This window comes from Myodes glareolus, chromosome 13 (assembly GCF_982192425.1).
Source record: "Myodes glareolus chromosome 13, mMyoGla1.1, whole genome shotgun sequence".
In the NCBI taxonomy this organism is placed as follows: Eukaryota; Metazoa; Chordata; class Mammalia; order Rodentia; family Cricetidae; genus Myodes; species Myodes glareolus.
Window position 1 is genome coordinate 45,136,359 of NC_142038.1, and position 14,811 is coordinate 45,151,169.

General features: G+C 47.1%; 1 protein-coding gene across 6 annotated transcripts in view; it reads right to left on the bottom strand.

The window, feature by feature from the left end:
• Positions 1-997: 997 nt before the first annotated feature.
• The window catches only part of Sh3rf2 (SH3 domain containing ring finger 2), a 107,299-nt gene continuing 93,485 nt past the window's right edge, over positions 998-14,811 (bottom strand). For 3 of the 6 annotated variants that reach the window (XM_085699922.2, XM_085699920.2, XM_048419505.3), the window contains 3 exons: positions 9,110-9,372; positions 5,817-6,175; positions 998-3,403 (listed from right to left, as the gene is read on the bottom strand). In XM_085699922.2, the coding sequence (XP_085556048.2) occupies positions 3,128-3,403; positions 5,817-6,175; positions 9,110-9,372 (898 nt within the window). In that variant the 3' untranslated portion in view covers positions 998-3,127. The remainder of the gene's footprint in view (positions 3,404-5,816; positions 6,176-9,109; positions 9,373-14,811) is intronic. The other 3 variants (XM_085699921.2, XM_048419508.3, XM_048419506.3) reach the window with 1 other exon arrangement.

Here is a 14,811-nt window from a genome sequence, read left to right on the forward strand (position 1 = left end):
GTAATCTCCACAGTGGTCCAGTGAGGTTGGCATTCCTACCCCTACTGATGAAAGAGAATGTCTGGGATAGTCTGCCCAGAAAATGAGAAACAGAAACCTGAACTCTGTGTCCAGCAGAGCCTGCTGGCCTTTTCTGAATTTGTAGCCAAAATTACACCATGTTGCCTTCTAGCAGTTGGGACTCATTCACTGTCCCGCAGTGAATAATGGTCTTTTGGTTCATCCATTACAGTCCCCAGACGGATTTTGCAACCAGATAGTTTGGGTTCTCATCCTTGTCTCAGCCAGTCTGTGGCCAATTTTCAAGTTTCCATTTCCTCGGCTCTATAAGGGAACAGTTAGAGTTGCCCTGCAAAGTTTTACGGTAAGTATACAAGGAGATGAATGTATGATTCTCATTGCTGTATCCAGCATGGAGGTAAATGTCAGACAGGTGTTGGTGGAATAAAAGAGTGGAAGACGCTTGTGAAGAACAGGGTCCACAGAATCAACTCACCAGGGCTCATGGGGCTTGCGGAGACGGAAGCAACAATCAGGGAGCCTGTATGGGTCTGAACTAGGTCCTCTGCATATATGTTAGTTGCGTAGCTTGCTGTTCTTGCGGGGCCCCTATAGGAGTAGGGGGTATCTCTGACTCTTTTACTTGCTCTTGGGACCCTTTTCCTCTGCTGGACCCTTTGCCTCATCCAGCTTTGACATGATCTATTATTGCAACTTGTTATACTGTGTTCAGTTGATATCCCTGGGAGACCAGCTCTCTTTGGAGGGAAAACAGAGGAGGAGTAGATCTGGGGAGAGGGGAGTTGTGTGTAGGGGGAACTGGGAGGTGTGGAGGGAGGGGAGGCTGTTGTTAAGATGTAATATATGAGAGAATAATAACACACAACTGGAGGAAGCACAATAGGCTTTTGCTTACAACTAAATGTCAGAATACACTTATCAATGTTATGGTAGGGCTGATACATGAAAAAAAGTTCCATTTTCGTCAAAAAAGGTGTTCATGAAATCAGCTTTTACTTGACAATATCAGCTCATCCCACCCAAGCACTGGCGGTATGATCTGGGAGGCCTTCCACTCTGGGAGGTTATCCTGGAGAGATGGCAGGAACTGAAAAACTTCTCTTTCATGTTCCATATTCATTTCTGTTTCATAGAAATCCTTTTCTGTTGCCCTGTAAACACTCTACTTGATAGTCACAAACTGGACCAGTTGCCACTGGGGAATGGCCTAAACAATCAGTTGGCTTATTATACTGTATATTTGCTGCTCTGGGTCTAGAGTGACTTGGTATACTTAATGAGAGTGATTTTTTCTGCAGTAAAGATGAGGCAGGGGTACCCACATTTAGAAAAGATCATCGTGTATTTCTGTCCCTGCGACTGTACTATTTCTCCATCCAGTTGGCTGTCCTGAGTTGAACATGCTGATTTCATGGTGTGTACATGAATCCCAATCTCACAGAAATGCAAGAACAACATGCTACCGTGGGCCCCACGGGCTCCAAAACTCAAGCACATATGTCGTATTCTTTGGCAGGATTATGATTTCATTTTATTCTATTAATGTCTAGAAGTGCCTACAGATCATTCAGTTTGCCAAGTGTGTGGGCGGGTTAAAGATATATATTTGCAATCCCGAGACCTGCAAGAACTGTCTGCGGTAAAGGACTAATTAGACCTGCCTCTTTTTTGTTTTTTTAAGTGGCATCCAGCCTTAGTAGCAAGTGGCATTTATGCATCGAAGTGTCCACATTGATGGGCATGTGATGAGTGCTAAGTCACAACAATTACATTTAATGAGAACTAATGGGCTGTCTTAGAGCGTGACCCTGACTCCCAGAGCTGCCATCCCCGCTCCCCCGCCCTATTCACAAAGCTCCCTGGCCAGACCTGCTCACGTCAGTCCATCCATGTGGAGTCACTTCATTTTGACCCTTTCTCCATGGCAGACTCTGTCCTCTTCCCCCTTCTGCCAGTGGTGTAAACATTGCACCCACCGAGCCTGTTTATAGTCTTCCTTGAGAAGTCCATTCTTCCCCACTTCCTGCCCCGTCTCGTCTGTGTCTGTTGCCTGCAAAATTCTTCCTTTATTCCTTCTATCTCTTTTTTCTTCCCAAGCCTTCTCTGTCCACTTCCCTTGGTAGCAGCTCTCCCCAAAGAGCACCCCTTCTTGCCCTCTGCCTTTGTCCTATTAGGGGAAATAAGTCATCTGCCCCAATGCCTCAAATGGTTAGGAGCCTCGGAGAGCAAAACTGTTGGAATGCAAGCAGAATATGGATCTAAACTCACTGTGCAGTCAAGGTTGCTTTGAAGTGCATTGTGCTGTGAGGGGAAGGATGAAAAGTTCTATAATGCCATCCATGTCCCTTATCTGCCTCTCCATGCTCCCTGTTTATCTACTGTGTACAAATGTATGGAAAGAAATGGGCCAAGGAGCTTAACACATAATAAAAATCTTTTGGCATTTGGTAGTCAGCCTCCTCTCTGGCCTTGTTCGTAGTAAACTCTGGAAGTAACTCTCTTCGGTTTTCGTGGTTTCTCAGAAGACGGCAGAGGCTGTTCTGTGTGACGGAGAGAGAGTGGACTGGCGACGAGGTCAAAGAGGCTCTGAGAACAATTTCACCTCTGCCATACTGCGCTGTCCTAGGATGTGGAGACTACGTTGAGGTTGAGCGCGCACTAGCCGAGGGGCCAAATCCTGCACGCGGAAGGCCCAGGCACCGACGTTTTCCCCATTCCTTGGTTCAAGCCGTAGGCTCGGCTGAATCAATCACTAAGTTTAGAAACATGCTGGGTGGTGTTGCACACCTTTAATCCCAGCACTTGGGAGGCAGAGGCAGGGGCAGGTGGATCTCTGTGAGTTCAAGGCCAGCCTGGTCTATAGAGTGAGTTCCAGGACAGCCAGGGTTACACAGAGAAACTCTGTCTCAGGGTGGTGGTAGGGTGGATGGGGAGAGAAGGCCAACCAATTCAGGGCAGCAGTTCACGCCTTCCCAGTCCTTCAGGTTAAAACGGGTGCTCGAGGAGACGAATCCTTAGAAGACCGGGAGGATGCCTGTAATGGAGGCAGACTGTATTTACACGCAATTCACCTCTTTTTGTATCTAAGAAAAAGCCACCCAAGGAATCATTTGCTGGTAAGTACGGTCTGTGTGGCTGAAGCAGTGGATAGTGGGGGCATCGTCTTGCCAAACGCTGACTTTCTCCGGAGGTCAGTCTGTTGTCCCGAGTGGCAGCCACTTCGGTGGGCGAATAGGACGGTCATCTCTGCTCCTGAGGGGACTGCTTCAGGCTGGGACCCCTTCAAGGTGGCTGGCTGTTCGTGTTTTCCAGAGGTGGGATGGGAGGCATAATGCTTGGTGGGAGGAGGGCTGTAATTCTGAAATCTCACGGTTTTGACTTGCTGTGAGACAGAAAGAGGAGCAAAGGACCAGGTGTGAGATGTGTATTCTACCCTCAACCCCCGGAGAAGATGTGTCCCTGCTCCACAGTTGTCCCCACTCAAGACGCCTCATTTATGTGGTGTTCATTCAGCAAGCATTTGTGTCTACTACGCATCGTGTAATATACCCTGTGGGGTGCTGGGGACCTGAGAGGGGACAAACCCACTGCTGTGATGGGAGACGCGTGAGCCGCTGAGGTGGTGGAGTAGCGACTCGTAGGCAGCCAGGGAAGCTGTTCTTGAGGCAGAAGGATTGAAGAATGAGGGTGAATAAGGGAGAAAACAGGGTTAACAGTGGTCTTCACAAGGACCCTTCTGGAAAATACAAGTTCACCTTTCTCCTCTCCTCCCGTTTTTCCTTAAGGTTTTTCTGGAGGCCTGGGTCTTCCTCACAAGTTCCCCATAATCTCCTTAGAAATGCTCATCCCAGAGCTGGTTCCCTGGACACCCGCTGTTGCCATCTAGCCTTCGAAGTGTTGACTGACTTCTCTGTACATTAAGACCACTAGACAAATATACAGGGCAGCATTTCATGTGTGTTTTTCAAAGATGGACGAAACAGAGTCAAGTGTGGTAGCACAGGCATTTGGATGGGGGATTGTGGGTTTGAGGCCAGTTTTAACTATATAGTGAAAATACGTCTCAAAACCAAAATAAAACCTAGATGCAAGCATCCAAAATAGCCTAAGATCTGGAGCTCTGGGATGATCAATACTGGCAACACCTGGCTGAGCTGAAGGGTTGCTCCCTTTTTATGAGACTGTGTCTCCACTTTGCTTGAAGCCCCATCTCACTCTGCTTTCTCTCATAGGTCCCCTAGGTGGTTATGCATCTTGCTTGGCAATTGTAGGTGTTTGCTTCCGCTAGTTACTGTTCCACAGCTTAGTAAAGCCTTCTTTCTGTGGTACTTCCTGGGAGTTACTTCTTTGTTCCACAAGATTACCTCGTTTTTATCTCCAAGTTTCCCCTGCTTTCTGATTCTCACCGTTTCCACTGGGATCTTGGGACGTCAGAGTCTGGGGGTTGTGTCTGATGACTTGGGAGATTGGACAACTGGGGCGTGGGATCCTTTGGATTGCATGAACACTGGAAGTTGGAATAAGCACTCCCAACCCTTCTGTCAGTCACCACGAACTTTTCCAAGTGCATTTCTGTACAGGCTGAGTAGAAAGAACCTGAGCTTTTGTATTGGATACAGATGCCAGCTGCGTGGCTTTGGGCAATGTTTAACTCCCCAAGCTTTTGCTTCCTCATTCTACATGAGGATGAAAATGATACCTGCCTCAGAGGGTTGTTATTGGGGTTTAATGAGATGGAACACATGGAGCTCTGTGCATGGTGTCTGCTAGCACATTTAGTAGTTAGCTTAGCAAATAGGAGGGAACCCAAGCCGCCCATTGTTGTAGGGTGTGGGTGACAGTGGGGTGGTGGTGAGGGTGGTAGTGGGGGGAAATGATTGGCAAGTGCGGTGATGCTCAGTACAATGAAGGATCGTGAGGAACATCACCTGATTCCTTTATGTCACCTTCTCCTTTTCATTGTCTCTCTTGCCTCAAGGACCTTATAAAACTCCATGTCTTCTAGCACAAAAATCTTCAGATGTTAACAGATCTGACAGATGCCATAGATGCCACAATAAGGTAGCTGTTAGAATCACCAGTCAATGTGACTTGGGCATCACTTAAGTTCTCCCTCGTCTTAGTTGTTCCTGTCACTCGATGGAAAAGTATGTATCAAGCCCTGTGTAAACACTGCACATATCTTACATAATGTCATCGCCAAGCCCATGTACGGCCATTATTATTATTTACCTAACATCTTTTAGATTTATTTTTATTTTATGTATATGGGTCTGTCTTGTTTGCATGTCTCAATGTGCGCCACGTGTGTCCCTGCCAAGGTCAGAGGAAGGCATCACATCTGGAACTGGAGTTGTGGGGTGGTTGTGAAGTCACCATGGGGGTACGAGGAACTGAATCCAGGTCCTCTATAAGAGCTGCAAGTCCTTTTAACTGCCAAGTCATCTCTCTAGGCCCTATATTATTATTTCTATGGATGAGGCAAATAAGGAAATCATGAATGAATAAACAAAGCCCCAGAAGGGTGAAGTGTATTAGCCAGAGCCACCTAACCACAGCAGTGATTCAAATCAAGCCATGTTTTCTCCAGGCCATTTCTGAATCATAGAAGAGGCCTGAACAAAGAGAATGAGGAGTATGTTTATGAAGGAGAAGGCATGCTTGCTGTGAGGGGGGTAGGATTGTGTTGTGTGTGTGAAGATTCTATTGGAGGCTGCCATTGTAGTTGGCAATGTCCGTGGTGTGCAAAGCTGGGAGGCTAAAGAATCGGGTTTCCAAGTATACTCCATCCCTACCTTTTCGGTGCCGTTTTTTGAATTTTCTGGTTTCACTAGGATCGAGGGTGGGGCAGATGCAGGTGGCTTGGGCGGTGGCTCACTCTTGATGGGTATCTCTTTGCCTTCCATGATGAGGGAACTGGCCGCTGAGTGGATCCTGGTCTTGCTACCTCTGCTGGTGCAGGTCAGGGCAGGCTCCCCAGTAGAAATGGGTTTAGACCCCATCTCTACCATCATGGGTGTTGGGGAAGAGGTCATTCCCTGTGGCTGATAGAACTGGTACTTCTGAGGCCGGATCACCATGGTGGGGCTGCGCCTGAGAGATCCCACCATGAAAGTGGGGATCCCTGACTGCACTGGTCTCTGCAAGGATCCATCTGCAGAATGACAGAGCAGTATCAGCAAAAGAATGGCTGATAGAGGATTGCATGTGGGCTGGATATGCACTGTGTCCGCTATCCCAGAATAGATAGGTAAGGCTTTTCTAATATGACCACTCACACTCTCCTGGGGTCTTTCAAAGGTGACCTATTCTATTTTTAGTGTTATTTGCTGTTGCTGGCAGCAGGTAAATGTCTAGTTGAATGCCGTGTGAGGTAGCTGAAGGAATGCTGCTTCAATCGATGTCCCCTCTGCCCCCTTTTCTCTTCCTCTAGCCCTTTAGGATGGCTAGGGAAACAGACACATAAAGTTTCACAGTGAAAAAAGCAAACAGAGAGGCGGACAGGCCAAAGAGGAAGAAGAAAGTGAGAAGCACAAAGTGAGCAGACAACAGAGCGGAGGGCTGAAGAGGGAGAGGAGGCTGCTGCCATCCCTGTGTGCTGAAGAAATCGTTAATAGAAATTTTAAGTGTGGGGGTGGGGCAGTCGCCGAGAACACCTCCTGTGCTCATGTCCTTGTTTACTTACTTCCTGGTGCTCAGCTAAGGTTCCCAACCACAACATGGAGTGTGGATTGCTTCTTACAGGATATATAAACTGCCAAGCAGCACCTGAAGCACAGGTGCTTGCTGGTTGTCATTATTATGTGAAGGACAGTGCAGTGTGCCCTAGCAACGCAGAAGTCTGAGGGGTGGTGTGTGTGTGTGTGTGTGTGTGCTTCTTGTAGACATTCCTTCCTCAGTTAACAGAAACCAAGTCCTCCCCAAGAGGTTCTAAGAAGAAGGTCCCGTTCCTTGGGCAGAAGTTCTATAAGTGACCAAAGAAATGGGAGGCTCCTTGCCTTTGGAGAAAAGACTGTGTGAAGCATTGTGGATTGTTCTCAAAGGGTCTCCAAGCGTTCGAAGAACCATATATTATCGATGATGGTCTTTTCTGACAGTTCTTGGACACATTCTTTTTTCCTGACACAGGGTTTCTCTGCATAGCCCTGGCTGTCTTGGAACTTACTCTGTAGAAGAGGCTGGCCATGAACTCACAGAAATCTGCCTTTCTGTGCCTCCCAAGTGCTGGGATTAAAGGTGTGTGCCACTACTAGCCAGCTTGGACACATGTTTAAAGCAAAGTCATCCGTGTCTAGCATGGAGGGCCTGAGCCAAGCCACACTTTGTATTGTGGTTGCGAACCTTCACCAAGCAGGAAGTTGTTACTGTGGACAATGAGCTCAGGTGTAAGCAGGAAGTTATCATGGACAATGAGTTCAGGTGTGTTCTCAGTGCCGCAAGCATTTTGCGATTCGCTGAGGCTGACCCTTCCATTTCCACATTCGTTTTTTCCACTGATTAGCGGCATAGGCCTTTGGAGAGACTGACAGCTTGACCTACCTCACCTTGGAAAAAGGGAGAAAGGAAAGCTTCTGCAACTAGGGAAGTCAAAACAATACCAGACAGACACGTCTTTGACTCCCATAGATGTGGAGAGGAAAATTGGCTTTTTTGCCTATCTGGCCAGTGTGCAGTTTTCAAGCGACCTAATACTCTCTTGTTATGTGTGCATACAACACAAACCGTCAAAGTTCTAGGTCAATCAAGAGTTATAGAGCCATAAAGAGGTAGTGTATTAAAAATATGTGAGCTATCATAAGTGGAATGCAATTCTTTGCATGGCTAAGTGGTCTGGACTGACGGAACATCTCAACCCTAAACAAGCTCATGATGTAGATGGACCAAAGATGATTGGTTTAGTTATAGTAGTAACGAAGTGATTTCTATACTAATAATTAAAGTTACTTTATCGAGAAAATAACTGTTTTTAAAAGCCATGTTCTCAAGAGATTGTTATATGGTAGACACTGTATGGTTAGCCTAGTAGTTAACCTGATAGGGATACTGTGCCAACACGGTATATCACATGGAGGGTGATGAGCTGAGTATTATTTCTACTTTACAAATGAGGAAAATAAAGAGGGCAGAAACTTGGACTAGGCTGTTAGGGTGGATAATCGGTGGGGGGGGGCAAGAAGGGGGGGTGAGGCTGAAACAGGAGATACAGGTGGGCACAGTTAGAGGCTATGCCGGTTATGAGATGGAAAAGGCTGGGACATGGAGAAGTGACTTTCCCTTCAGCATACTGTCCCCTGTGCTACTCTGCTGTCCCTGCGCCTCATGCTTTAATCGTTTGGTGAGATGGCCCGAGAGACGGCAGGGCCAGTTTTGAGTTGGGGATGTAGAACAAAGTGTATGTCCCACACTTGGATTGTGACCGGAAGGGATCCTTTCTTGCTTCGTACAATGAGGTTTTAAGATCTTTCCTGAGTCCCTGCAAATGAAATCTCATGCAGAAGTTTACTATGTTGAGAATTAATCACAGCATGGCATTGATGATAGATGTGCATGTACTGCTGTGTGCTCAGTGTGGATGGCATAGAGGGAAAAAAAGAAAGTCATGGAATGGTGCACACAGTGTGACTGGAAGGTGTCTATCAATCTGGAAAAATTTGGACCTGGTGGGCTCAGAATGAGAGTCTTACTTTTGTATAACCTTTTAAAAAAAGAACTTCTCTGCATGGGTTACATAAACAATATAGTAGAAAACGGGTTCTGAGTACTGTCTCTAGAGTCTTGTCTTCTCCTCCCAGGCCCTGCCCGTTCAAGGGGTGTCTCCAGAACACAGCACTGGACCAGCAACGTCAGCCTTTGCGTGGGTACCCCCTTGGCTACAATCCAATCACATGCTGCCACCCCGTTATTCACCATGTAGGTATGAATGGACCAGACGGAAGTGGTCTTCAGTCGGTCTAGGCTACACTCAATAAAGGCACTCCTCCCTTGGGAACTATCCTTTGCAGAGGCTCAGCTTAAAACCAGTTGTTCTTGTGAAAACCCTCCAGTGTGCCCCAATCGGAATCCCCGCTGTTTAGCTCTAGGCACGTACCTCTCGGCCACCACTTACTCTTTCTCATGCTGCTCCGCCCTTTCCGAAGAGACCCTTGTCCCGGAGTCCCAGGGCCAGCTGTGCTCCCCGCAGGGTTAACCATGGCAGTGGGCACGAAGACAGATTTGAAGGGTCGGTTTTGCCGGGGATCACCTTCTGAAAAGCTACCCTGGGAGGACACAGAGGAGGTGGGTAATGCCCATGTGGTGTAGACAGTGGGACTCCGGGGATCTGGAAAACTAGATGTCTTTCTAGCTGTTGAACTAGTTTGTAAAAGAGAAGAAATGGAGAGAGAAAATGTTCAGTTAAGAGACCTATTTCTTTTTTAAACAGCTCCCAACCATATGAATGTAGTCGCTTTTGACCATTCACACCCACTCCTTTGTCACCCACAGATCTGCCTACCGTGATCCCACCTCCCTGCCACCTTAAATGACTATGTGGGTCCTGACATCAGGGAGATGGGCTTATGAGGTCCTGGAAGACCCTGCACCTTCAAACTTCATTTTTTCCATATAACTCTGATCACCCTTCACCCTACACTCCTTCAGCCCAAGGCAGGGCACAGGCCTTATGTGAGCTTGATGCTCTTTGCTTGGCTTGTTTGGTAAGTCTCTGTTTACTCAGAGTAGCTTTCCCACTCAGTGCTAAACCGTCTGAAGGTGAGGGTTTCTGAGGTTTATCTTATAGCCTTTGCGATCTGCCTATATTGCCGATTAGTGTGTGTGTTGAATGGCAGCCTCCATGGCTTGAGAGTTCCTTCTAGTCATTTTGGTTAGCACACGTTGAGGGTTTACTGTAAGCCAGACACTGGCCAGGTACTTCACGCATATTAATGTGAGTTCTTCGTGACAGTTTTTCCAGACAGTGCTGCTATCCCTATGGCTTTATAGACTCTTTAATTTGTAAATTACATAGAGCATTTATGGGACTGGAGAGCGCGCTCAATTGGTAAAGTGTTTGCTGTGAAACCACGAGGACCCAAGAACAATCTCCACTATCCAGTTACGAAAAGCCAGCCGTGGTAGTAGTATCTTGTGATCCCCAGTCAGGGGAGGGGGAGACAGGCAGATCCCTGGAGCTTGCGGGCCTAGCCGAATTGTTGAGTTCTAGGTCCTAGTGAGAGACCCTAGCTCAAAAGATGAGGAATGACACTTGAAGTTGACCTCTGGCCTCCACACCCACTTGCACATACATGTGCCTTCTCTTACACACACACACACACACACACACACACACACACACACACACACACACACGGTATATGTGGGGGAAGATAGACACACAGAGACTCATGGTTACTCGGCCAAGCAATTACCAGACTAGAGGTCTGGTAAACCAGGTCTGAGCTAGCTCTCCCACTTCAGAACTATACCAACTCTGGGGCTAGTTAGAGAAACAGAGAAAATTGGTCTGTTTTGCACCTGGAATCAACTTAGGCAGCTTGCAGCCCTGAAGTGACTTTGTGAGATGCTAATGCTTCAGTCTTGGGCTGTGATGTCGTGAGCAGCACTGAAGTTTGATAAACAACGAGATCGTGACCACTGTTTCCAGTCTTGGGAAGCGCATGGTAGTCGTGGTTACCTGACATGCCTTTCTCCCTCTCAACTGACCCAAACCTGGCATCCTGTCTTCTAGGGGCAGTCCATCAGTCACTCCGTCACTCTGATGAATAAATAGCCTCTGATAATTCCACAGAAATGACGAACTCCACCAGGGCCCTGGTATAGAAAGCCTTCCGGGTGTCCTATCCCCCAGTGCCCTCCATGGTTTTCTTTAGGCTATTTCTCCTCATTCTTCCTCATTCTCTTGTTATCTCTTCTGCCTATCAAGAAAGCACGATGTGTATTATAATAATGAGCCAATGCTGCATGAAAGCAGGAGAGCCACTGTTTAACTGTGGCCAACGCTACACAAGAAACAGGCTGCCAGGTGTTCTAAGAACTGATGCCTGCAGCAAGAGACCTCGTATCCAGAGCTGCCAACCTGGTCTGGTCCCCGTGGTGTGGTCCATAGAGAGTGGAGTAAACCATTAGTGAGAAAGCAAGTCTGTATTCTAGAGACGACGCCTGGGAAGTGAAGAAGATCCCCAGCAAATGACTTCTATAGCAGAGGGCAGCTGATCTGGGTTTTGAACAAGAGGCCTCTAGGAGTTACTTGCTGCAGAGTGCATCAGCAACGGGCAAGACTAGTTCCCAAATCGTTTCCGGCAGGAGAAACAGAAGCAAGCAAGGATGGAATAGAGCTAATTAGGCTCAAGTCAGTCTCATTCCACCAGTCCCTTCTCTGAACGACTGTTTATGGCACCAGGTATAAACTCAGCACTGGGCTTGATTCCAGGAACTCCTAAACTGTGAGTTTTCCCATCCAATGCTGACTCCCTCTATGTCTTTTGGCAACAAGCTTAGCACTTACCCAGCATTTTCTTCCAACATCAAAGCACTTTGCTACCTTGTATTAATTAATCCCTAGGAAACCCCAAACCTGAAGACATTATGATCCTTGTTCTCAGAGGACACTGAAAGACATTCTGGGCTTAAGTGGGAGGAGTGGATATTCTGGTTTGCTCTGCTAACACAGGTCCCTGTGTCCCTTTCTGTCTGTGATGCTAGACCTTATCCTGTTTTCAAAGAGAGCATTCCACATAGAGTTTTGCCATGGGAAGCAACCTCCTCCTAAGGAGAAATGTTGAACTTTGGCCATCTTTTTCATATCTGTGTGGGGAACAAAAGGTCACAGTGATGATTCCTTGTCACGTTTCCCCAACCCATAAGACACAAGGCAGGCATACTTGTCTGTGAAGGCTACGATAAAGAGCCATCCTGCCTAACTGCATAGACAGGGATCTACTGGGAGGACAAGAGCCAGGTGGAAAGGACCTGGGAGCAGGATGCAAGCAGGCAGCTGAAGGTTCAGTGGGGGGAGGATCTGAAGCAGGAGTGTGCATCAGAAGTAACTGCTGGCCTCATCATAATGACCTCTAGCTTTCCTGTATCCTTTCCTCCATGGCTCCTGTTTCAAAATCCAAGTAGGTCTGCAAGATTGGTCAAGGAAAGCTGGCATGGCGGTACACATCTGTAATCCCAGCATTGAGGAGAATTGGAAGTAGAAGGGTAAGTATCTCCATCAGGTTTTCTATTGCTGTGCAGAGACTCCATGACTACAGCCACTCTTATAAAGGAAAACATTTAATTGGGGCTGGCTGACAGGTTCAGGGGTTTAGCTTATTGCCATTATAGTGACATGCAGGCAGACATGGCAGCAGACGTGGCACTGGAGAACCAACATCTGGATTCTCAGGCAGCAGGAAGAGAAAGACATTGGGCCTGGCTTGAGTATGTGAAACCTCAAAGCCCATCCCCAGTGACACAGTTCCTTCAACAAGGCCACACCTACTCCAACAAAGTCACACTTCCTAATAGTCCCACTCCCTGTGAGTCTACAGGGGGTCATTTTCATTCACACCCCTACAATAAGGAACTCAAGATCAGCTTTATTTACACAGTAATTTCAAAGCCAGTTGGGCTACACAAGACCCTGCCTCATGCACCACCAGCCTGTAAGAAAAGAAGATTAGTTATGGATGGGATGAGGAGAGAGTTGAGGACTACCACTTATTGAGAGCATACAGGACAAAAAGACTCAAGGGGATGTTGGTGCTTTTAAGAAGGGGTTTGGATGCTGGACAGATGAACACTGTAGACCCTTCATATGTCTTCAGGGTGAAAGAGAAGAGATTTCATGGAAGCAGAGGTTTAGCTGTGGTTAATAAGAGCTGGGCACATTGGTAGCTGTGGCTGGAGGTTTTTTTTTTTAACTATGGGCCCACTTACTGCAATTTAAATTGAAACCTCGCCATTTTGGTCAGTTTTTTTCTCTTGGAGACATTCTCGCTGTGTAGCCCTGTCTGCCTTGATATTCACTATAGAGCTCATCCTTGTCTCAAACTCCTGCCAATCCTCTTATCTTAGCCTCCCTGAGCGCTGGGATTATAGGCCTGTGTCACAGTGCCGAGTTCTGGTCAATCTTTAGAGACAGTTAATCCCTAAACTCTGTCTCAGTTTGTCAGGGCATGATGCTATAAAAGCAAAGGTTTCAGTGCCCAGGGGACACCTCACATCTCTGAGCCCTGAACTGTTGGCATTATATATCAAGGGAGCTAAATGACACTACAGAGCCATCGTTGTACATAGGAAACAGGCAAGGGAGGCGTCAAAGAGCAGAAAGGAGCCTTGTATGTGTTGTCTAACCTACTAGGTTCTCATGTAGGACTTGGTGGTAGCAGAAACAAAGATGACAAAGGACAATATTTTTCAGTTCTGAGAAGTAAGAGGAAGAAACATAACAGAAGGGTGGGTAGGACCAGGGGCGAGGTATACCCAGCTGGAAAATTTGGCAAATGTTCACATCTAAGGTTAGTGAGGATGGGAGCTTTCTTTGTATGAGAAATACCATCAAGGAAATAACACTCAGATTCCTTCTAACACAATAGCACTTAGGAACAGAAATACTGGTTCTTCTTGGGAATGCCACTTCCCCATGAGAAAACCATGCCCCAACCTTAACACCTCACGATCCGCTAATGTTCAGATTTCTGTGGACTTGGAAACAGGCTCAGCTCACTGTCAATCTGTGGTGCCGGAACCCCACCACTGTCTGGTATGCAGCCATTTCGGGGGAGGGGGGAAGCACAGATATGCACGGCCTGCATGTCTGGGTGTACTGGGTGTCTGCTTAAGGGAAAACCAAGAAAGAGAATGGAAGCAGAAGTACTGGGAAGCTGGAATCCCACATGCACACAGTGACCACACATTCCGATCACCCCAGGGCACTGAAGGCTTTCCTCTTTTTTGTTTAAACAGAAAAAGGGGAAATGATGGAGGAAGGTCATCTGTCTATGTGTTACTTTCATTGGTTAATAAAGAGAATGCCTTGGCCTTTTTGATAGACCAGCCCTTAGGTGGGTGGAGTAAACAGAACAGAATGCTGGGAGGAAAAAGGCAATGAGGCAGACGCCATGCTTCTCCTGCCCAAGATGGATGCAGGTTAGAATCTTTCCCGGTAAGCCACGGCCTTGTGTTGATATACAGATTATTAGAAATGGGTTAATTAATATGTGAGAGTTAGCCAATAAGGGGCTGAAGAAAATGGGCCAGACAGTGTTTAAATGAATACAGTTTCCGTGTAATTATTTCGGGAGTAAGCTAGCCGGGATCTGGGTGAGAACACAGCCTGCCACTTCCCTTTTACAACACTTCCTCAAAAATACTCATGTAGAGACGATAAATGTCTGACTACTCTCATTCATTCTAATACTTTGATGACGCATCCAGGACTCTGGGCTAAGGCTGATATATAAGCAAAGACGTTGGCAGTCGGCATGGGTCCTAGACTACTTAGGTCAGGTCCCACAAGAGGATAGTCATCCCCCTTTGTCCTTACGGTCCCTTCGCCGTCATCCCAAGTTCTTTTCAATGCCTTCCCGCTTTGGTTTATCTCATCAGACTCTACTGCCCACGACAGTTGTTGCAATCACCTCCTGTCTAGATTTGCCTCGCCTCTTAGTCCTTGAGGATTTTAGCTTCTGGCTCCCCTATTAGTCTCTTGCCACCTCATCACACCACAATGATCTCATCTAATCTCGTCTAATTAATGGCTTTAAATAGCATCTCAAGACCCGGGCTCTCTCAGTGCTAGCCGTG